This window comes from Corvus hawaiiensis, chromosome 8, assembly GCF_020740725.1.
Source record: "Corvus hawaiiensis isolate bCorHaw1 chromosome 8, bCorHaw1.pri.cur, whole genome shotgun sequence".
NCBI classification, from domain to species: Eukaryota; Metazoa; Chordata; class Aves; order Passeriformes; family Corvidae; genus Corvus; species Corvus hawaiiensis.
The window spans coordinates 10,439,615-10,464,943 of NC_063220.1; the positions used below are offsets into that span (position 1 = coordinate 10,439,615).

General features: G+C 43.5%; 1 protein-coding gene across 2 annotated transcripts in view; it reads right to left on the reverse strand.

The window, feature by feature from the left end:
* Window positions 1-25,329, reverse strand: part of MXI1 (MAX interactor 1, dimerization protein) — a 55,881-nt gene that overhangs the window by 14,809 nt on the left and 15,743 nt on the right. For both annotated transcript variants that reach the window (XM_048310581.1, XM_048310582.1), the window contains exon 3: window positions 13,962-13,991. In XM_048310581.1, the coding sequence (XP_048166538.1) occupies window positions 13,962-13,991 (30 nt within the window). The remainder of the gene's footprint in view (window positions 1-13,961; window positions 13,992-25,329) is intronic.

Consider the following 25,329-nt stretch of genomic DNA (forward strand, 5'->3'; position numbering starts at 1 on the left):
GTCATAACAATAAAAGTACACACAAACAGCCTCTGTTTCTTTGCAATACTACTGAAAGAGACCTTGGACTTTGGTGCCCTCCAAATACAGTCAGGTTTCAAACTTGTACTTTCATTAAGCAGCTTAAAAAAGCAAGCATTTGCTTTATAAGACAGACATCTGTACATCACTGAAAGACTAAAGGATGCTACTAACTTGTTATTTGGGAAAACATATTTCCTGTTTTTAAAATCCTGAGTGGGAAATTTGTCAATATCAAGGAGAGATACTGATCTGGTACTAGAAGTTATTTTTGTCATTAACATAATTTTTAAAATTACTCAGGTAAGTTATAGTTACTAAGAATTTTTCCATCCCATACATCTATTTTTCTGAAGCTCACCTCATGGAAGAAAATTCCTAACAAAAATATATTCTAAGAATGTGACCATTTGGCATACTTGTTTACACAAAATCTTTTATGCCAAAAGGAAAGCATGTGCTCTTCATCTAATATCTCTTCACACTGTCAGAAATATTTAAGGAGTCATCAAATATCTACTGCACCTTTCAGGTCTAGAGGGCACACATCTGGAACAAAGGAAGCAGTGCATGTAATTTCACCTTGTAAAATAATTTTAAATTTAACCTCAAACTTCCCAGGGAAAATGAATTACCAGTGAAGGTCACTCTTAGATGTATGTTCGGAAAAAAAGCACTAGGAAGAAGAACTTAAGAGATCCTAGCAGTACTTTTCCTACTGGATATGGATTTTTGCACTGAAAAACCAGCAATACTGTATTTCAAGAGGCTAGGAGTAAGCCAACATTAAGTGACAAATGGTTTTAACTCAAGTTACCTACACATATTACTCAGGAGGGGAGCCTGAACAGAGCATAGATTCCAGCACACTGACAGCAGGTCATGTGAGCCATGTCCTGATCTCACACATACAGAGGTACCAGGAAAAGAAAGTATTTTTGAAAGGAAGCACCAGAGAGTGTGAAAACACACCTTGCCTCTGTTTAGCTGGTATGATGTGCTAATACAAACTCTTTCTCAATACAGTTCTTCCAAATAGGAGCCAAGTTTATTGCCTAGAAAATTAAAACAATATAAACTTCAGGGGGGAAAAAACAACACAAACCCCCTGCCTTGCCCTTTCCCTTTAACTTGGCACCTTCCTTATATTTTCTTTCTCTCCTGTAGGAGTGTGTGAAGGCCAAGAGATGTAAGACGGCTCAAACCTCAAACAAGGAAAAAGCATGGAGCTGGTTACTTGGAAATAATTTCCCTGAGCTGGAAGCAAGACAAAATGTATCTGTAACACATGAAAATTGCTCCATTTCTTTCAGCTCCACTACAAAACTTCTAGTGCTTTCAACAGGGCTCAAAAAATCATTATATTAAGCACAGTACACTCTACCTAGTGAGTTTTTGATCAGCTGAAGACCATTATGAACCTGAAGACCCTCTCTGGGTCTTCAATGCCACAAATGGATACAAATTTGATTCCCCCAAACCAAGAACAGCTGTAGTTGAGTAAACTAACATTTGTAGGAGGATTAGCTGCCTTACGCTTGCTGACCCTGTATTCTCCCAGTAGGAAAAGGGTTAGGACCCCACTTGGAACAAACCAGGCACAGAAAGGTTCATGGCTTGTTTTGGAGAGAAAAATAATTTAAAAAGACAAAGAAAAAGAGAGGGGAGCTGGAACACCTACTCCTCTGGTTTGGTGGAAACTGGTTTCCATTTGCTCAGCTGTCAGAGCACTATTAAGAAAATAACCACACGACCTTACAGAAATACCTGCAGCAGCACCACTTTATAATCACAGTCACACCCTCCTTCTTTGCGTTTTTGTAGTGCTTATGTCACTCTCAGGGCCTCATGAATTTAGGCAAGATTCACTACTGCTCACCATCAGGTATTTTCTATGTTGCATCCCATCCTGGGATGACTCTTTGTTGGTTTCAAAGAACACTACTGTTAAAAATCATGGCTAAAAAACAACAAAAAAGGTGATTTTCTCCAAAGACAATTCACCTAGAGAGAGTTTGTGGTGGATTTCCTCAGCATGGGAGCCAAACTGCAAACCAGAAGGACGAAGTTTTTGACTTTCCTAGTGCTGTGCTAGCCAGGAGCTGGCAGAGCTTGCAGGCACTTACAGAAAGAGCAAAGCAGTAAACTGGAGACAACATTTCCACAAGCACGAAAAGGTTATGCAGCAGGCAAGACCTTTAAGTGAGAATCAGGAGACCTGTCCACAGACAGCTTGCATGACCCCAGGTAAATCCCTCGAGGAACTGAAGCACGCACCACTCATCCACAAAATGGAGCTAATCCTAATTCCTTCATGGAGTACTGCACAGCTATATCTGCTCTTGGTTTCCAGGCACTCATGTAGCTCAGCAATGACAAAGGTGTGGGAAGAGCCAGGAGATTAGGATTCTTTGGGAAGCCAATTCATCCAGCTTTCTCTGGTACTTAATAAGGCTCAGAGTACAACATGGCCACATTTCCCAAAAGGGATCAGTAACTCCTCATTGCTCTGTATATGCAGCAAAAATCTATCTGAGGTCTTCTCTTACCTCTGTCCCAAGAAATTCTCAAGACAGAATTTCAAACGGAGTTTAGTCATAACCAGGAAGACAAGATGAAGGCTGTATTGTTGACACTGCAATCAAGCAGTCATAAAACTTTTTATTTCTTTAAAATCTTTAGTTTCTGATGTCCTACCGTTAATCCCATGTGGCCAAAAGATGATGGTTTAGGTCCCATAAAAAAAACATACACCACAGTAGCTCAGATATCACATGACTTAAAAAAACCAAATAAACACCTACATAAGATGCTTCTTTTTCTTTCTGTTTTTAAAATACATAGGTTACATTGGCTCATACACTGGTTCTCTGTGGGGGGGTCATGGTTTAACACAGCTTGAGTTTTAGTTAAGGAGGGCTCCACTTGACTCTGGGTGCTGGGATGCTCTGAGTATCACCAGAATTGCAGGGAAGATTACAAGAGTTGGCAAGATGAATCATATTTTTCACTTTAAATAACAGAACAATTAAAAAAAAAATCTCATTTGAAATGGAAAAAAAAAAAATCCTTTAAGAACCTCATGCAATTTGCTTTCCCTGGATGGCTGAGGGAAAGCACAAGCCAGCGCTGTCTGCACAGACCTGGGAGCCCGACTGGAGGGCTTATGGGAGTCCCCTGCTGTGTACCACATCTTTCCACTCTGACTGCTGCTGATCATTCCAGTGTGCCCAACACAGTCCAAATTCCTTCCCATTCCACTCTTTCCCCACCACATGTACTCTTCTCAGAGATCTTTCCAACACACAACTCAAAGACACTCCTGACTCCAGAGAGCCTTCACACATTTTCCTGAAGGATATGACACTGGATACAAGATTTTGCTTCTCCTCTCCTTTTGCAATCCCTTCACTGAAATGTATCCCCATATGTGCTTTTCCAGTGAACACCAAGCCTGTAAGCTGCTTTTCCAAGCCAAGAAAAGTTTAAAAGAGGTCACACCACAGAGAATAGGCTCTGCGCAGTACCTAAGAGGGTCACATTATGTAGAATACCCATGGGAGACAAAGTGTTCCCATATAGTTTCCCGCCTTTTTTGGCATAGAAGTTGCTCTTTAGGTTAGGTGAAGTGGGAAACGCATGCACTGGAAAAACAAAAGATCAGTGGGTTTTTTCCCCACATTTGCCTATCTCAGCCAGAACTCCTCAGCATAGTTTGAGGGTCTAACAGAGTGATTCTTGCTATGAAAGTTGACTGCTATATTCAGCATTTGGGACTCTCTCCTTCACACTCACAGAGGCACTCAGCTTTGGAAGACTTTTTTTCTTCCCTAGAACAATGCTGAAATAATTTTCTTCTTAGTCAGACGTTAGACAAAACTTTATAGCAGTAACCACAGTTAATCAGGGCAATAGGCTGCACTGCTTCCCTGTGCAATCCTGCTGTCAAATGCTTTTAAGGCCATGCTAGATTGGCACCTGCCAGAAAAGCTTTTGATCGAGCTTCTCCTACCTTGGGGTGAGGGGTCCAAATGAGCACTGCAGGCCCCTCTCAGCCCCATCTCTGACAGCTTCAGAAAAATTTAGAAACCACAGAAATCCGAAGAACAGAGTTTCTTGCTCTCCTTTAGGTACAGGGCCTGAGCCAGCTGCAGGGGCAGTGTGCCAAATCTGTGGAAACCTCTCTGAGGTTTGACCTGGGTGACAGAGCAGAAGATCTGCTCCAGAGTGGCAGTTGCAGCTGGCAAAGGGCATTAATGCTATGCGTGTGGGAGCAGGCGGGCAAAGTAAAAGGGAGGATTTTGAGGCATCTGCAAGGCACTGTTTCCATTAGCAGAATGGAGACAGCTCCCTGCAGTGCACATTGGCAAGGAAAGGACAGGAGCAAAGCAAATAACAGGAGGGGTTGCAGTGAGGAGAAACCCCCCCCACCCCAAACTGCTGAAACCGGTTACACTCCAGCAAGCCTCACTGTGTGCAGTTACACAGCTGCAAACTTGGAAAAGGGCAGACAGCTCTGAGGAGCGCCAGGATCCACTCTATGAGAAACACTGGAAACAAACACAGATCAAAGGGAAACACCAAACTGTATACACAGCTGGGGCTGTCTTCCCCTGTTAAAAAGAGAAGGGCACGTAGATTTTAACTGCAAGCTCTTTGTGTGTGCTTGCACGTAACTGTGCATCTGGGCAAACACGCGTACTCGCCCCACACTTGGCCTCCTGACATTACCGGAGTGTAGCTAATGAATGGTATTTTCTGAGCTGTATGGAAGATTCCCACACAGCTGGGCAAAATCTGACTGGGCAACCCACAACTCAAGCCACCCCAGGGAACAAGGCCAAATAGGTGGACGTAAAAGACATGGGAGATACAAAGCAACCTCTGTTTTAGCCTCTGATGTCTACAATAAACCTGCTGCACCGCTCCTCCTTTTAGAATGACTCATTTGAACAATTTCACTGAGTTTCCAGAAGCAGCAGAACAATTCCCATCTAAGGGCTGGGCTTTGGCCACGTGGAGTTAGAATGAATTACCCCAACTGTTCAGCAGGTTGCATCTTGAAGTAGCATTGTGAAGTCTCTCCTGAGAGGAAAATGTGGAGGACACATTGTCCAGAACTTCCTGGGAGAGCCAAAGGAATCCCTCCTGTACAATCCAGCTCTGAGAGGACAGTGGAGAGGAACACACTGCAGTAGCCCATGGAAATGCTGGCAGCTTCCTGTTGTCACTTCCGGTAACACTCTTGGCTGACCAGGCTCTTCTTCAAGGCTAGTGACAGCCACAGTGGGCTCCTCAGGGCTGATCTCACCTCTGAACCTTCCTGTTCTGTTCCTTTTCTTTCCTGAGATGCTCACAGGGAGATCTACCCATACACAAATCAGCAACAAAATCAAGTCTGGCATCAACCACCTTTCCACACATCCCTCCTGATGGTTGTATGGCTTTGCTAGCCTTCACCCACGTGGAAGGGTCCTTGCCCTTTTACTACAAACACACTTAATCATGAGAAGAGCAGTGTCTATCAAATGCCCTCCTTTTGTTTCTGCATTATTTGCTGTCCTGGACAGTAAGGAACCCTTGGCACTGCTCCCCAAATGACTCGGCATAACTACAGCACTGTAGAGACAACTAGAGAGGAGCAACATGTGAAGGAGCAAGTATTCATCCGAGAGTCATTAAGAGCTGTGCTTCTAAATGATTCAGATGCTTTTAGATATTCCACCCTGGCTCAGCAACCAGACAACTCAGAGACAGCAGCCTGCACTTGACTCTGTAAGCATGATTAAATTTTGTGCAGCTGTTTACTACCTACCACGATAAAAACCACACCCTTACCATAGGAACTGCTATCAGCCCAGACCATGTGTGAACCCGCTGATACCATGCACGGAGTCTGCTTCTATGAAAGTAACACTGCATTTCAAACTCACATCCTGTTTCCACTGGTGGCTTCATGAATAAGCTTTTCTGTACCAATCCTCCTTCTTTCCCTCAGCCCCTCCTGTGCAGAAACCCTTGTACAGACAGTTACAAGATCACTCTGGAACTGCTACATCCCCTTTCCTGCCTCACCTTTTGTGAGCTGAACATGCTCATTTGCAAAATTTCCCATTCACAGCAATCCGTTCTTCAGCCTGAGTCTTATAAGGGACTCAACTCCCGGGAAAAAAAAAAGAAAGAGAAAAAAGCATCCATCCTTCGCAAAAGCTTTTCATTTTTCCTTAAATAAGTCATGTTTCTCTATGAATGTACTCTCAAAGGTAAATAATTAACAGGCAAGAGGGACAAAATCTTATTACACAGCTAATGGGAAGTGATGCTCAGGCAGCAATGTACCCATAAAGTGTAGCTTCAAAAGACAGCCCCTAGGCTTTCTTAGCGGAACATGGGGCTGAAAACCTGACTCATGCAAGGATTCCCCTGCATTCCTCCAGACTCAGACAAATCCAAAACCTTTACATGAGATTCAGCCTGCCTCTAACAGACTCAAGTCTCTTTCACCTCTGAAAAACAGGACACTCCAATTTTGCACAGGTACTGTAAGGAACAACCACAAAGAGCACTAGGCAGACATGATCTGTGTTTCCACACAAACTTAAACTCCTGAGGACAGAAGGAAAGCTGGTAGATTACACCATCTACTGCTATGTTCTGCCATGGTCCTGACTTAGCCCTGTCCATGTTATCCACTGGTTTCATGTGAAGAGAATTCCTGGCCCTTGGTTGCACATTGCCTATTTAATTGTTTTATGGTTTTCTCATGCACTGTTTGGGAGGAAACCTGTGAGGTCTGTTTGCCCACAGCTATGCAAACTACTCAAGGTGACCAGCATCATTCGCAGCCAGGTAAGAACCACAGCAACTGCAAGATGAAGCCCTTCTCTCCTTTCCCAGACAAGGTTGTGAACACCTGTCACACACTTGCATTTACCATCACAGCACCCAAAACTAGGAGTTAGACCATACTCCCATAGCAGCAAATGTGCCTCCACTTCGTGTCCCTTTTCTCTTTTCTGATGGGAGAAGGTGTCATGCAGCACCTCCTGGCCCTAGCCAACACTGAGGGGACAGAAGGACACTGAGAGGGACACAAGGACTGAGCATGAAGTTTTGAAGGAAGGTGGGATAGGGGAAATTTGTGTGAAGGAGAGAAAAGGCAAGCAACTGACTGGAGATGTGGATCAACAAAGCAAAGGACTAGGTCGATACAAACTTCTCCCTGCTCCTCTTCTTCATCCAGGCACCGGATCTGTGCATGTTTCTGCTTCTGATCCGGCTGAAGTCACACCAGGAGGCACCTGGGGGCATCTCACTCTTCCCATCCTCCCTTGGAATATAAGGTTAGAGGTTCTCAAAGCTGTGATACTTTGGTAAAAATGGGCCACATACAGAAAAGAGAATGAGAGGTTCTTTCCTTCATTTCCTATCCTGCTTCCTTTGGTTATTACAAGTCTGCACGGGCTAGATTGCTACGTGTACGAGATGTAGATCAACACATACAACTCCAACTTCTGCCCCAAGAGTACAAGGTCCTGAAATTTGCAGCTAACAGGTGATCTTTCTCAAAATTATATTCCTATTACCTCATCTTCCCCACAGCAAAAATTCCCAACTGGCTTTTAGCTAGCAATGCTTTTAGGACCACGAGCAATGTTAGTCACTTGAGCAAGAAAAGTTGTTGCATCAGGATTTCTGGCTCTCAGCACCTCAAAGAGCACCCTGGAAAAAAAAAACAAACCAACAAAACAGACCTGCAAAGTCTCCAGAGATCCATTTAGGAGAGAGATGGTAAGTACAGAGCCATGACATGACTGAAAATGGAGCCAGGAATGCTGAATGCCTGACTTCCTACCTGGGGCCAGAGGTCTAAGCTCACTGATTACAGAAGGCATTTGCCCAGTCTTTGTAATTTTTTGAGGACAGCCATAAATATACAGAACTGGAGAGGGTTCAGCCTGAAAGAAAATTGTGGCAATGCACCCAAGTAGAAATCAGAGGATGCAAGTTTGGGAAGAGCTTCAGGAACCACAGCTGGCAATGATGCACTGCCAATCAGACTGGTGACCTCTGATTTGGTGCAGAGACCTGACTGCAGAGAATGTTTCTCTCGAAGATGGGAGTTTCCTCACAAGTCTCCCTTCTGGGAGGCAGGACGATGAAAGGATTCTCAACATCAGACCATTATGACAAGGCCAAGCAGATTGTGCTGACAGTTCTTTCTACACCATGGGAGAAAAACACATCAGAAAGCGCCCCTAAACATGTCGTAGTTGAGAAGGGCTTTGTGATAAATATCTGTTTCTGAAAAATGGCTTATAACAGTGATTTTATTGTGCGACATTTTTGAAACAAAACCATTTTTCTTTGTGACAGTTTATCCAAAATAGTAGTATTGTTCTTTTTCCTCTTCCTTCTTCAACAGCTATTGGATTCCTAAGGGAGATGCAGAGATCTGGGAGCAGAAAGGAAGAGAGGAATGCATACATTCTTCACTGCATTGCTTTGAATAAAAAAATAAATCATATTGAAACTAGAAATTCCTATATGAGCAGTACTAAAGGACTTGCAATAAAACGTGGATCATTTTGTTTCCTTCAAATCTTGGCATGGAGACTAACTGTCCCTTTGTAGCAGCTGTACTCAAGAGTTCAGAATGTTCAGCAGCCCAGCCAATGTGAAACAAAGCCTTTGCAGACTTTCAGTTGTAAGTGAATCAAAACACTGCTTCTGCCCAAGGAGGCACTTTGCATGAGCAAGTGTGGTGGTCGGCCGGAGACCTGCCCCAGCGTTACACCAGTGACTGGTGAGTTCTCAGAGCAATGCAAAGAAATAGCAAAAGGCAAACTGACACTAAATAACACCGGCTGAGCCTGAATGTATCCAGAAAGAAAAGCTCTCTGACAGCCTGACTCCAAAAAGCACCAGCTTCACCCTCTTCAGGTTAAGCAAAAACATGAACAGCACTGTAATAAGTTATCCAGATCTCCTAAAACAGAGGAACATGCTGCAGCTCTGTTGAAAATTGTTAGTCCCAGCTGAAAACGGGAAAATTTTAGCTGAAAGCTGAAATCTGTCATCCAAACAACAGGGCTGAAGACAGCTAACTACCTCCAGCTCTTGTTCCACACTGGCCTTGGAGACAGGAGGGTTTAGCTACAGTTCCCACAAGGAGCAAGCTGGATCAGTGCATGCTCTGACCTTTGGATGTGTCAAAGAAAGATGCATGCTCAGCTGTGCTGGACACGGTTTGACTGCTGCAGAGAACATCACAGGTTCCAAGTTTTATTAATGAGGAAAACAATATGTACTGTGAACGTTTGCTACATGAAGTTAGCATGAAAACAAAGCCCACTCCAGAGAACAAATGAAATTTACTGCATCAGTTTCTTGTTCCAACTCTCCTGATAAATAGCACTGAACTCAACACCACATTGATTAGTTGGTTCAAGACAAACACTGATCAGATTGCCTTGGCAAGTATATATAGCACTACAAAAGCACAATCATCCTTGTCTATTCAAAGTAGCAAGGATTCACTACACTTTCATTTCCCTTCCCTCTATCTTTCCCAGCCTAGACAGCTTGTCTGCACTGTTTAAAAGCCCTACATTAAATGCTTTTCCTAAGACACACTCAAAGCCCTTGTTCTAAAGAAACAGAACCAAACAGGGCAAATGCTGCAGAGCCTCAGAAGGCCCCCATGTTTCAGTGCAAGCTGACCCAGGTCATGGGTCTCTCCTTGACATTCAGTAGGGTTTTTCCTTTATCTTATGCACTACCTCAGATACGCAACCAAACACAACAGTCAGCTCTGGGTGAGAAACCGCCTTGGAGAGCCACTCTGCAACAAATAGTCTCTCACATCAAAGAAAGAATGGGTGAGGAACCACTGATGATGGGGGATTCTGGTAAGAGTCAGGCTAAAAACCACAGTACTCGATCCTTGCTGTGTGCTTGTCTTCTTTGCTTCTGATCTTCTCAAAAGATATCAGAGAGAAAGGATGTTACATCACTTCACTCTGTGCTTTTACATGAAACAAACTTTTAGCAACTTGGTTTAGAAGTTTGTCTCCTTTAGACTACTTCTTTTCTCTTTCTAAATGATGTACTTTTGCAGAGCCACAAATTCCGCAAGATCTTCAGAGATCCTTCCTTTCCTGGATCTATCTTTTGTTTGAACTGAATTATTGTTACCGTAAGAAAAATACGCCCTAATAACTCATTCTTTACCCAATTACTCAGCTTTGTTTTCCTTCCTTCTGCTGTATTGCAAAGCAATTATCATCAAAACCTAATAGAACAATGTATGATATACAAAAAAATGCTGGTGGTGTTTTCGGCTTTTATTTTTTACATCTTCAATAGCACTACAAAACTCTTTCTTCTTCTGTCAGAAGACGTAAGTTTTCTGACAGACACCACCACTGTGTTGGTCTACCAGAACTGCCACTTCACAGAGCAGCAGAAAGCCACCTCAGAGCTGTGTGTCTTCCCTTAATACCACACTGACCACATCCTCCCAACACTGGCATGTGCCTAAAATGTTCACAGACAACAGCTAGCACCACTATGTGTATAACACACAACATTTAACTTCAGCCTGAATTTCATTTGTTATCCTTTTCGAGAAAATATTACACTTGCAAAGTTCATCTTTCAGTCACACACTTTATCTTGTTTTTTTTTCAGAAAATGATCAAGTGTTGCTTACACATCAGGCTTTTTGGTAGGCGTGTTAAAGGACTAAAGAGTATCATTTTAGTTACGTATTGCAGCTGATGAGAAGAATGCTGGTTTCTTGTTTAAATACAAGCTATGATTCATCCTGAGGAGAGATAAACTGAAACACATACCCATTAAATAAAAAACACAAACAATTTTTCAGTGTGAGCATTAATGACAGATAATAACTATAAATTAACTTTAATATTTTATAACAAACAAAGTCCCTTATATAAATTTCACTGCAATATTTTCAAATAAAAAAAACCAAATCAAAGCCAAAAGAGGAGTCATTTAAATATTACAGCTAATGTTTGGTACCAAATCAAACGGATCCTCAGCAGAACCAGTGGAGTGTTCTGGAGTGAAATATTTTCAAGCAATAGAACTTAAAACATTGCTTTAATATTTTAAAATACATTTTTAGTTATTTTTTTACATTAAAGGGGTACACATTAAAACATCATCAGCTCTGCAATATGGAGTCAAAGTTAAATCACATATTCAAAAAAAAGAGCATTTTGTTTTACTAATATTCTCTTGCTACTGCTTGAAAGAAACTCTGTGTAATTGTTGAATCGGTTAAACCAAAATTTAACTGAACATGAAGACTGCTGTTCACAGACAAGAAGGGAAAAAACCAGAGTTAGAGACCTAATAGTGGACAATTTTGAAAATTATAGTGTGTGTCAATAATGGAGATAACAGTGAGATTCAGAAGGAATAATCTCAAATAATAGGGAAAATGAGTACCTGTCAGCCACAAAGCCATTAGTATCAGGGCTTTTATATTTGTAACAGTTAAGTCTGGAGATACTGACAAACTTAACAACACAGCAAATTAAACATGGTGCTGGGGAACATAGGAAGCAATCCCCCTCACTCAGAAAACACACTGTGGAGTTTGAAAATAAATACTTCCAATATGAAACTCGCTGCCCAAATCATTGGTAATGAACACTGCAAACACAGCAAAGATACCACAGTATCTAGCTGGGTTTGCAGATGTGGTTAGCTGCGGATCAAGCCATGGCATCTGCATCAAGGGACAGACAATCTCAAACCAGGAACATCAGACTTCTGACCAAAGTTCCCAGATACAGGAGTTTGCCTGTACAGAGCACCCAATGTGATCAAACGTGTGCCCTTCCCAGCAGGATGAAAACCAAAGGCTTGTAAAACCATGTCTGAGACAGACCTGGAATACAGTGCTCTGGAATGGGAAGCCCTGAAGGAAAGACCTTGCTGACAAGGCTGATGGTTAGGAATCTTCAGCCTGGAGCAGGTGGGGACTAAGGAGAATAACTGAGACTGAAGGAGAGGGAGATATTACACCAACTGAGAATGGAAAGACAAATTCTGCAGCAGTCAAACACCTTGCCAACATTCAGGAAAAGGTGACATAAGGGAAGCTCAGGTAATAACACTCTTCTCATGAGTAACACTTCTTGACATGCTAGTCAATAGTCAATCCTTATGGTACTCCGACCTCAGATAATACTACTGTCCTCAGTTAAAGACAGGGAATCAAGGCAGAAACTTCCTCAACTCACACAGACAGCTGGTACCCAGTACATCCCAACCCCATCAGTCCATACGAGTCCTTAGCTGGACAATAAGTATGTAACACTGGCTGCTAAGATCTCACCCACGTGGAGTTTGAAGTTTTGCTGCCTGCCCTCACGCTAGAAGAAGATGATCACATATCCATGAAAACCTGGCCAATGTGATAGGACCAGGCTGGTACAGGGAAAGATGGAGACAGCTCTGCTCTAAAGCTGTACTGAGTGCCAGCAGCATTTGCAGTAACAATTAGATATGCAAATACTCACATTGAAGATTAGTGACGGTTTACTGTTGTCATGGAGAAAAAAGCACCTTCAGTTCTGGGTCAGACCCAAGGACTGCATTTTCCTTCCCTCACTAGTAAATAGAACTGGAGAGAGCACTGGAAAACCCAGGAGCCAACACTCCTCAACACAGTTCAACCTGGGACCAGAGAGGCTAAAGCTCAGGGAGCAACGTAACCCAAATAAAAAACCCTCCCTGCATCAACTCAGAGAAACAAGACCATGGTAACTCTGTATATACTCAAAAATACCAGGAGGTAGAAGCATAGGCTGGAAGAAAACACCCACACCATGCAAAGGCCAAGCTGCTTCCCAGCACTGCCAGAGGGAGGCATATGTGGGGGAAACTGAGAGCAACACAATTCATGAGGTACTCAGCTCCAACTCCCTTGAAGCTGCATGGAAAGATCTTGTCTGAAAGAAAATACAAACTTGGCTCAAAGCCTCTGTGTGACTTTGGCCATCCTCAGAGTCCTCCCATCCCTTGTTAAATGACGGGCTGCTAAGAGAGAAGAGGAGGCAATCAGCCTATTTAGACTCAGCTTTCCTTCCCACCCTGGGGGTTTCTTCATAAGAGCAGCTGGCCAGAGCACCACCTTTGTTAGAGCAGCCACAAAAACCACACCCACCCTCGGTCCCCCTAAAATCCCACAGAAGAGCCAAGATAAGTTTATAATGGAAACCCTGACACAACCTTAACCGTAGCATCCTGAATGGAAGGCGATAATCTGATCTGTGTGTGAACTAGCTCCCCTTGTCTCAACGGTATTTATCTTACTTTAACTCCTGTTACAAAAGGGTTGAGTCATATAGTAGAGCCAGCCAAGTAACAAAACTGCAGGGCTTGCTAAAACGTCAGGTTCAAGGATAAACAGGCGCAATCCTAGAACAGGTTACAAGAGTCTCCACAGGAGCACTGGTGGCCAGATCTCGGAGCCTCTGGACAATGGTATTTTCTTCTGTGCTACAGAGATTATTACAGCCCAGTGCAGGGGTGGGGGATCATGGTAACACACAGTACCCAGTGCCCAAGAAACCTGATCCCGTAGCAACCTCATGTATGGAAAGTGCCCCAATCAGATTTCACTGTGTCAGGAGAAGAACAGTATTTACTCTGCATACAAATTAGTCACAAAACTGGGTCACTTCTTGCCTTTTCAGAGAGAGAGAAAAAAAAACCAACCAAAAACAAAGCTTCTTTTTCAGATCGTTTTGTGTCTTCCTCCCAACTTTTAAAACTACGTGATGCAGTGTGGTCACTCACAGCTGTCTAAGCTGATCAAACAGCACCTGCATGGGTAAGGGCAAAGCACATTACACTCACCAGGCTTGCATTTCTTAGAATTCAGCTCATTAGCTACTTACCGGTTTTTTTCTAGTTCGTTGTGCGTAGACCTGGAAGATAAAAAAAAATTTGGATTAGCCACCTTTGACCTCTGAGCACCAAAGTTCAACTGCTGCAAGCTGTACGCATCCTCAGTGGCACATCACAGTGGAAAGCCAACCAACTACATACATTAAAATCTATAACCTCATCCTCCTTGCTGACAAGAAGTTCCCTCCCTCCAGTGCAAAAGCTGGCACCCTTACTGCTAAAGAAAATGTTCCCTAGAGACTTAAATGCACACAAAATCCCAAAGAGAGGTGATGATTAGAACAGGGGACCAGAGTCTGTCACTTCCAGATTCCTTCTGGCTCTGCCACCAACTCAGTACAGGACTGAAGTTATGTTTCTTTGTGCTTTAGTTTCTTCATTCACCCTGTAAAAATACTGGTATCATCTGCTAACACAGGAGCTTGTGGAGCATTAGTTTGTGCACATCAAATACATGGGAACCTTCCCGCAGAACTGGCTCTGTAGGGACAGCCCCAGGAGCCCTTCAGCCATCACATGCCAGACTCAGCCAACTTAGCAGAAGCAGACATGGCCAGCATTTGGGCACAAAATGGGATAGCCAGTACTGCCATGTTTGCAAACATCAGTGGGGATAGCACATTTAGGAAATCTGGAAACCCCTTGGGGATGGGAACAGCACCGCCACAACACCAGCATGCAGTGAAGTGACCCACAAAGTGGCACTGTGACACTCAACAAAGGAGGGGGCTTTGTCTTTATACCTGCCTGCCATGCCAAGCACACTGCCAGCATTCCTTAATTTAGAGCTTTGCAGCTTGAAAATGAAACCAACTAGAAACAAAAGGGAAACAGGCAAGTTCATTCTCCTTGCCTCTGTGATGACAGAATGAGTGGCAAAAAAAAGTTTAAATCCATTCAGGATTTCTAATCTAACCCAGGTAAGGTTGTTGAGGATTATTTAAAAGGATAGCCATTTGTCCAACATTTCTCTTTAACAGAAGGTCACCTTAAAATAAGAGTAAAAAGAACCCAAGAGCTTAATAAAAAGGATCTATTTTCTCTAATTTGGCATCACATTTCTTCCGGAGCTCTGAGAAGATTATCCTCTATCCCCCATCTGGAGAATCCCACAGAGAATTCTACAATTAGAGAACTGAATGGAGGATGTGCTCCAAGGGAAACCCTGTCATAATTAAATGCTTCTCCAAAAAAAGGAAGGAGGAGTGCCTAACAGGTGTTAGAACCTCATTGAAAATGACGAATAAACCGTGGATGTCTGCAAAAAAACCAAGGTAAATGAGTCTTAGCTGATCGTGGCTGAGAGCAGAGGAAAAACAAAAGTTACCATATACCTGTGCAAGCCACCCTGCTCAGCAGGACATGGGATACCCTAAAGGCAAGGCACACTATAGTCAAACTCTTCATGCTGAGGAAACTCCCAAATTCCCTCCCAAAAGTAGTGGATGTCTTCATTCTCGTTCCCAGGAATCAGAAACGTGAACATAATATTTAGTCCAGAAAACCTCCCAAATCAAACCCACATGCCCTCAGTGTCTAAACCAGCAAAATCCATTTGTCCAGGCAACTTGGATCCAAATTAACCCATCAAGACTGAGCTGAGGCCCTTTAAAACCACCACCTGTATGTAGTTTGAAATATGCTTATTGTTCTTATTTACTGTATGTTCCTGCAGGAGACTGTGCACTCTTCTTGGCTATGACATTAGCAGTTAGAAGGCCAAAGATATGCAATGGCTTGAATTCCTGTATTTTATCTAGCCAATTACCAAGGCCAGCACTGAAAGAAGAAAGTTTGGCCCACTGCTGTGAACAAAATTAAAACAGCAGGTTCTCCTTACTCCTCTCACACAGGAGACTCTTTATTACCTATCTGCCTTCTGATGAACAAGACAACTGAGAGAGGTCACAGGCTTTTCACCAAGTCAGGAAATATATGCTGTGGCTTTTAACCACGTCTGTGGCAAAGAAAAAAAGCAACCCCCCAACACCTTCCCACTGAAGCTGAATGCAAATGAAAGAATTTCAGCAGCACTGAATGAATCCTACAGGAAGGCTTCTTCTCTTACCTGTCTATGTTTTGCTTAGCCTCACTGGGGACCATGTGGAAAAGTTTTAATTTTTTATTTCACCTGAATTTAGGAAAAAAGTCCATCACCACTCCCCACTATCACCATTCACTAACTCATATTTTCTGTGACAGTTTCCTTTTGCTTGGACAACACATAAAGGAAAAAACCCTCTCTCTTCTGTTCATAATTCAATTCATTTTCTATAGCTCCTAATCCAAAGACTAGTTCCTACCCCTCATTTTTGGGCTGCACATGTTACTAAGACTTATTTCGAGTTAAACAAGGACAATGCTGTCAGTGAAGTGGAAAAAAGTGGAGGAACCTCTACTGATATGATTCAGAAAAAGAAGTCTTTTAAATAGGTACAAAACCAAATGTAACTGGATCACTTCAGCTGAGCTGCTCTTATCATCAACTGAGAACTCAGAGACTATCAGCAGACTGAAATCAAGGCCTCATCCTTGTGCACCATCACCAGCTTTTTGATGGGTACAGGATGAACACCACAGCTGTAAACTATTGCCAAAACTCAGGGAACACTCTGGGTTTACAACAGCAAGTAACCAGTGTGCTCAGTGAGATGCTGCTGTGCTGCTGCAGACTGTCAGCCACAGCCTGTGTCACCCAGTGAAACAAGGACACTGCTGTCAAGCATGGACCACAAACCAGGGGAATTCACATCCCTGCTGTCAGATGGACAAGGCAAGCAGAACCTGCAAAGCTGAAACCAGAGCCAGGCAGGCATGGACATGTTCAGAGGGGAAAACAAAAGCGCAAGCACATGCACTGGCACTGCTCAAAACATCAGCTGCAATTTAAAAGTAGCTCAAGCACAAATTGTCTGCAGGGTCCTCATTTAAAAGTCAGGTTTCTATAGCAGTCAGTTCTTTAACAATCAGTTTAAAACACCCAAACTGATAACTACTCCTAAAAACTGAAAAAATGTTATTAATGAGGAGGATCCTGCTCACTATATTTTGAAAACAGCTTGGAAAAAGATCAAGAATGAGTTTTAGAAGCTTAACATAAAGGAGCCAAGCAAACAACAAAAACAGCAGAGCAGTCCCTGTCAAGATTTTAAGCAACGAAAAGTTGGAAGAGGACAAACATAAGTTTAACCCAATTTACCCCAGATACCTGAAACTGCATACAAAATAGGAAGAAAGAGGGAAGCAGCAATTTTCAGTCATTCTAATTTAAGGCCAGATGCAACAACTTTTTGTGCCAGTTACAGTGATTCTGCCTGCAACCTTGCTATCCAACACAGTAACAAGGTGTTGCTGAAACATTAAACTATGCTGAAGTCCTCCAGCAAAAGAGTATCTGCAAGTAATTTGCCATTTTACCCCATTTTCCTTATTTAAATAAAATCTCTCCTACCATGGCAGAGGCAGCCAAATTTCACCCAAGCACAGGTAAGGCACCACAACTAACTTCATCAGAGAGGAACAAGCTCTAAACAGCACTGAATTCATTTGTCATTGGGGTTTTTACTGTAATTAAAATCACAAAGCTGCCACATAACATTAAATACAGCTGACCTTTCTGGTTATACACATTTATTATTGATAAATGGGCCAATACATGCACTTGCAGAATATCTGCATTTTGGTTTGGGTTCTCAGTGAGGTAACTATTTTCTATTGGGAGAAACACAGCAGTCGAGAGCCCTTGTTCTATGCAATACACAGATGGCACTTAGACCCAAGGATCCTGTCACCTCTCTTTGATCACCTTCCTGCCTGTATTTGGCATCAGCTCCTGGCTCCAGAGGAGTCCAGGACTCCAAGAGCTCCATCTCTACCACAACAGATATACTATTGTCTCAGGAGGTGCTGCTGGCCGTAAGTAAGGGGCCTTTTCCAGTATGCCCTTAATGCCTACACAGACCCAGTGCTTCTCCAAATTCACTCACCCCACTCAGCTTTATCAAGAGTTTAATATGGAAATAAATATCCCACCATCTTGTGAAAATTAGGGTACAGTTACCTGAATCATATTTAGCAAAACAAGAACATCCAGCTGCAGACCAGGTCAACTGCTTTCTGTATTACTCCAGTCAGGTTCAGCTACTTCTCCTGCTTATGCACCATCACACCACATAAGCACAGGAGCTCACTCTTCTTCATTTTATAGACTCTTCCCACATTCTGAATCTGCTGACACCCATTCACTGGGCCACTAAATTCCCCTTCTTCCGTTCCCCAAGCCAAGAACAACCAACCCTTCTGAAACCTGTGAACTACATTACTGCTCTCTTTTATGCACGTTCTTCCTCAAAAATGACAAAACAAAATCATGGAAAAGAAGGGTGATCAACAGCTTTTTTAGCTTTTAAATCCATCTGTGTCCACAAAACAGAACCTACTGGCTGAAGAACGTTCAGCCCCAGTGTTTTGCCAGGGTTTCAAGTGGATCAAGTAGCCTATGAAGCCAATGCAGAAGCCAGCCTGGGAAGCCCACAAAGAACCTTCACCAGTAGCAGCATGTGAGGCTTCCAGCCCAATGGCAAGACAAATGATGGCTGCACAAGAGTTAACTCTTCCTGCCCAGATAGAGCTGCTCAAGGGCTGTTTTTAAGGGAGATGTGAGCCCACTTTACCCCTAAAAGGGCCAGAAGTCTGGCCCTCAGAGAGCTGCAGCGGAGCCTTGGGAATATAGCAACTTATGGTACTCAACACTGCCATGAGCTCCTACAGTGAGGAGGAGCAGGATGCAGCTGAACAGAAGATGGCACAGCCGGAGCAGGAGTCCTTCTGCTGCCATCCTTATGCCCTTTCCAAGTAGCAGCCTCAAGTCTAACAAGAGCATCACCTCAGTCTTGCATATCAGCAAATCTAACAAAACATTTCCTTCCAAGAAATACCAGAGAAAAAAATTATCTTAAGTCATTACTACCTCATGATCCCCTACACTGTCTGGCCTTGAGGTCCAGAGCAAATTCTTCTCCACAAGGAGCTGAGGTGAGGGGACAGAACAGACTGTTTCACCTTCTCACTGACGTCAATGGAGATGCACCAGATTAACCTGGCCCCAAACTCTGGCTAGTTTTTCTGTCACTCTTAGATGGACACGGTATCAGATTCCTTCTAAGGCTCTGATCAAAGCTGTTTTCCCAGGATCAAGCCAGGCTCTTTCCAAAGTTCACATTCTCCGTCTCCAACAGAGAAGGGAACGCAACCGTACTAGCATCTGCTCATGTTTGTTCATCTTTGGAAAAGGAGAAATGGCCCCACAGTCTGCTTTCAGCTCAAAGAGCGGAAGAGAGCTCTTCCACGTGGTTCACAACTGTAGAAAGTCACCTACATCTGGGTTTCTACACAGTATTGTGAAAGTCTCCTGCAAGACTCAGTCAAAACAACTTTTAAAAGTATATTGCATACTTCAAGAAGTAAATATATTTAAAGTCACCTAAAGTATTTACACAGCCCTTCTCAATTTGGTACCTGCTCCCCATAATCATTATTTCTGTTTGCAACATTTCAAAATTAACTCTTCCGTAATACTTTTTATGCAGGAGGACAACACCAATACACAGATTATAAATAATTTCCCCACGGTCACACAAGAAACCTGTGGCAGAGAGCAGGGTACTCAATTTGGGTTCCCTGAACCCCAGGATAAGGTAGCTGTTCTCAGGCATCCCAGAGAGAGCTAACAAGAACACACATGCCATCTGATTCTTGGGTCAAATACCTCTAAAATATCATGTAATTATTGTGAAGTATAAGTGGAAAAGTGAGAAAAAAGCCCACAACCAGCAAAAACCCAAACCTAAACCGGCCTTGATGTTTTGCCCACTGTCTGCCAAGTGGGCTAACCCAACTCTGAAACACCACTGCACAAAGTGCCAGAGAATAATCGAAAATGGGTGCCAAAAACAAAGCAATATTAATTTACTGATAAAACTCAAACAACAGAAGTATCATACATAACCCTCAGCTGGGGAAGCAGCACTGTTCTGTTGGTGCATGTTCTGCTTTTTCAGCATACGGGAGAAAAGAGTAGCAAGACAGCTCCTCCTTGCTGAGCACCACGAGTTTATCCCAGCTCCAGAGCTGAGCTCCCCCAAACTAGACTAACATCCTAATAAGCAGCATAAGGTGGCACTCTGCAGGGAAAGGTTTTCCAAGCCTGGCGAAATAACAGCAGGAATGTTGTTTGCATTCAGTGCTGCAGTCTGGGGCCAGCAAAGAAGTCCCCAGCTGGCTTCCCCCCCCACTGTGCAGGCTGGGAGCAAGTGTGCTGGCGGGGGCTCTCTCCTGCACCACCTGAGACCCTCCATGCTCATCCCAGCCGCAAGTGCTAGGGGAAAACTGTCCTCATGCAGGGCCCTGCCTGGCCAAGAGGAACTCGGTTTGCTGAACAAGCAGCTATTCAATATTTTGTTTTCTCCTCATTGTTCAATGCATGGCCTCAAGCCAAGCCCTGCTCTGAATACAGAACTGGTGCTTTCCTTACAGGCTTTTCGACAGGCTCACCGAGAGCAGTGGCTGGGCAGTTCACAAGCACATTTATTGTCAAACATCCTCACTTTCCAAACTGGAAGCTAAGAAACAGAGAAATCAGAATTGCATCTTCATGTCCCTCTGAACAGCTCTGTGAAGACCCCCAAGGACCTGGTTTTCTGGGCCACTTTACATGTTCTAAGCACAAATCCTGCTGGTGCCCCCAGTGGCTGTGCACCACCAGCATTTCCGCAGCCCAGATACCAGGGTCTTATCTGGGAAAAAATCAGTGTGAGGAATAGACAGTTTGGGGTCTCCCATAACAAGCTGGCCTGAAAGGGACTTGCTGGCTGGACAGTGGGCAGCTGACAGCAGCCAAGAGTGAAGCAAGTTCTCCAATGTGGTATTCATTGCTCCATTTGTCTGCCTTCTAACTTCTGCCACAAGTGAGCTAAAGTCCTACAGAAACCACTTCCTTCTCTTCACAGCACACAGCTAATCACGTCAAAAAGGGCTGGTACACACAGATCAGAGACAAAAGCTGATGTATATTCACTTGGTGAAGTACCTTAGCCATTTCAGTAGAGAAACCCTAGTCCATCTCCCTTGGACATACAGCAGACGATATCTTCTGTAACAATTTAGGACTTGGACAATTCAGGTAGATTCTCACATGTCAGGAAAAAGTGTATTTTTTGCCTTCACCAAGGCAAGATTCCTGTCTGTGATCCATGATGCAAGGGAGTTTGAACTTCTTGTAAACAGATTCCTGCCTTTTTTTTTAATACAATGACAAAACCATGTATTTCATGATCTGGTGAAGAAAAATGTCACCATGGCACCTCCAAGCTCTCCCATGAACAAGGAAGAGCATGACAAAGAATGAGGACAGAAGAATATGAACACTTCTCTATGTGGTCCCTGTCCTTCTGACTTCCAGCAGGATATGACTCTCACTACATGGTCAGGCACTTGGCCCCTTCCAAGGCCACTTCAGAACCAGTATCCCAGTTGCTGGTACCTGCACTGCAGTGGTTCACAGGAAAAGAATAAAGACACAGGAGGCAATTTTCAAATCTACCTAGAAAACTTGGGATCTTAAGTTTCATCTTTTTTCAAGCAGTTACAAGCTCCAAAACATCTATACTGCTTCCAGAAAACAGGATTAGAAAAGTGTGTGCATTACCCCAACGTACAGATGGTGGGAACCATATAATGTGCAGATGGTAGGACCCATGTAGGCCATCTGACGTGCCCAGATCGTGCAGCCTTTCAGCAGCAGACTCAGGAAATGATCCAAGGGCCCAGCATGCCAGCCCCTTGCCCTATACCGTGCTTCTTCCCACACATAACATTACCCTTTTGAGGAAGATGGTCATTTCCAGAAATAGCCTAGGCAGTGTCCTCTGCAGTGCAGCAGTCTGGGGAACATGTACTTCTCTGCAAACACTCATCTTCTGCCCTCAAGAAACTGCCTTCAGATGCACCAGGGAAAATGAGGCTTTTTGAGTAAACACCACCTGACTGAACTGCACTTTGTTTGAAAAGAAACTGATGGCATTTGTATGGCTGGGGGCCAGGCCAGACTTCCTTCACTTCTATTTAGACTTGTTAGTTATCTCTCATGTTACAACTATACTGCTGCAATACTGTGCCTGGAGATGAAGGCAGAGGGAAACATACTTGAAAACAGGAAAATACATTAATGTTATTGTTAGCTACACATTGTACTAGGGAAACTGAGGCATAAAGACTCCACAGGCTGTAAGAAAATCAGGAAGAGAACCCAGATGTCCTTATGTCTGAGATTGTATTCTGTCAACAGGGACACACTCATCCAGCATTTGGGAGACACACAGAAAAGAAAGGCTGAGAAAAATGAAGAGCTTAGATTTCTTCTGTTCTTACAGTTCTGGCTCACAAGCAGCAACAACTAACATGAAGGCTGCAAGGTGGCTACCTCCCACAGCTCCCAGATGGCCAGGCTGCTTGTTCATGACCTGCTGCACTTTGTAGCCTCACTGTTAAAAGGCAAACTAGAACCAGTGCCATGTTACCTTACCATGCCTGTACACTGCTTTAGTGGTGCCCAGGCACCTGGGCAATGACCACTGGAGCAGCAGTACCAACAGCAACCCCGATGTTATCTGTCCTTTCCCACCACTTCTCCCTTCTTGACAATGTAACAGATGGTAGGAGATAAATGAGAAGCTTTCAGAAAATAATCGACTATTTTATGGAGAGGAACTTTAATCAAAACTGAGGCAAAAGAATTGCTCTCAGTCCGCATGGCTGCTTGTCACAGAGCAAGCAGCAAAACATAAACAAGTAATTAAGATAATGTTGGAAATCATCTAAGGCTACTTCAAACTGGATTCATAAAGCAACAGAACTGAAGTGAAATCACTTTCATATCAGAGAATGAAAGGACTGAAAGTACAGTAGGGAACACAGAAAAGAGAGATGGGAGTATATCCAGCAAGATGGAAAAAGCAGGCCTGTTCTCTCTGAGCTGATCAACAAGGCAGTGTCTCATAGAGAAGAGATCCAGGCAAAGGCCAGCCAAGTGCACAGCCCCAGAGACCCACAACCTCTGATCAAGAGAGCCCAAAATAAGTCAACAAAAATAAATCCTATCTTTGTTGGTTCAAAGAAGGTAGGGAGTAAGAGCCAACACTCTCAGGAGGAGAACAAATAGCAGCCAGTCTTTGAATTTGGGCAGAAGTTTGTCAGGAGGGATCAGGAGATGATGAACAGCAGGAACTCCAACAAGCAAGACAATTAACTCAGCAGCAGGACATTGACCAGTCTGTTTGGGTCAGAAATAGAAATGGCTTTGAAAGCTCAATCAGGAGCAAGAAAGGAAAAAGTCAGTCTTACCTACAAACAGGGGAGCAGATGGAAACAACATTACAGGTGACAAGCAATTCACTGCCGAGCACAGCACCAGGTCAGGTTAAACAAAAGCATGAAGGATAAATCTCTGCATGTGTTGTGGATGAAGCATTACACAGAGAAGATATAAAAAGGGTACAAATGTGCTGAGATGGGAAAAATCTAAAAAAACCAAAACAACTGACAAAGAAGGAATACGACTTAAACCAGAGAATTGCCTGTACACTGAATACAATGGGAAGAGAAAACAAGAGAATTGCAGGAACAGTTGACCAGGTATGGTGCAAAAATCCTTTCCACCATCCCAGGACACCAAATTTGTCTAAGGGCTGGGTCTAACAAGCTTCACATTTCAAAAGACGCTGAGAACATAAGAACCAAAATCCGAAGTCTCCTGTTCTCACAGCAGCCCTGTGATCAGTGATGCAAATCAGCCCACGGCAGCTGCAGCACAGCTCTAACTGGGCAGTGCTGCAACACCAACAGCATGAGCCCTCACTAGCTCCCACTGCTACAAAACAGCACGCTCCTGTAGAGGATTCTCCCAAATCTGGGAGGACAAAGGGTTCATGAGCCTTCAGCCACAGATAGTGACACTTCACAGCAGACAGATGCTGCAGCAGAGAATTACAGCTCAGTTGCAGATAACATCAACAACTGGGCCTACTTCTGGTTTACACAAAGGCCTCTTTGCACAACTTTGATAGTTTAAACAGAACACAAATTACATTTTACAACTACTGAAGGTATAAAGTATAAATTGAGCCCAGAATTGTGGGTTTCTGCGTAGACTCCCTGCTGCCCCGATATCCCTATGCATGGCTGTATTGCTAATACACAAAGGAAAACAGGAACTGCAGCTCTGCAGGATCTTCTCCCTTGGAGGGTTATAAAATAAACAGGGTGATAAAGAGGAACACAGTGGGTTCCCCCATGGAAATTGCTACATCAGCTCTTGCACTTTTGGAGGCCTCATTCCTCACCAGGGAGTGGGTTTTATGCTTCTTGTGCCATTTGCTGGGTTCACCCCACTTTCTGTGTTTTCCCTGGCAACCTGCCAGTTGTACTGCAAAGCCAAGCACCACTGAGAAGACACTGTATACAAAACCTCACCTACATGGGGTACTTTTTTATTTTCCAAATTGTGGCAGGATCTCACACAATGTAATGCTGGCAGGTTCAGAAACTCCAGCATCACTAGGAGTTGCTTATCTACACTTGCAGATTGCACTGGGGCAAGTTACATCAAAAAGGGCAGAGGGGATGTGCTGAGGCTGAACAGAGTTATGTGAGAACAGTCTTGCCTGCCAGCCTGCTCTGAGCACCTGTATGCCAGTACAAACCTAAAAAGACAGTAGCATTTGAACATGGGGTAATTCTCCTCTTGTGCATGGACCAGCAATCCAGTTTCCCAGCACAACACTTATATTGTCATTATGCTTTCTCAAAAAGAAGTCATGCACATACCTTATTATACTCAATACTGCTGGCCAGTCTCCCTCAACATCTCTAAGAGAAAAGCAATCCTTAATAGCTCAGCCTCCCTTTCTTGAAAAATTAACCAGCATATTCAGGTATACCCTCTACTAGGAGGCAAGATCCTGCCTCCAAGTACTTCTAGACAAAGTTTCAACAGCAAGATGAAGATTCCAGATACTAATCACACTGTTTGTACATTATCAAAATGAAGCATAATTCAAAACATGGCACAGCAGATCTTGCACATTCTGTTTTACACGTGTGGATTTGTACTCTATGAAGCAAAGCCAGGTCCTGAGCCATGAATAGAGCTTCCTGGCACTACAAGGCTTGAGGCAGAACGCAGCCTCTATCCCCCCCATATTACACAAGGGCCATATTCTAACCCACCTACACACAGCAAGTCAAAACCCAACTCCCACTAGCTGTGGAGTGAGGTGTGATCCAGTGCAAGAGGATTAAAAA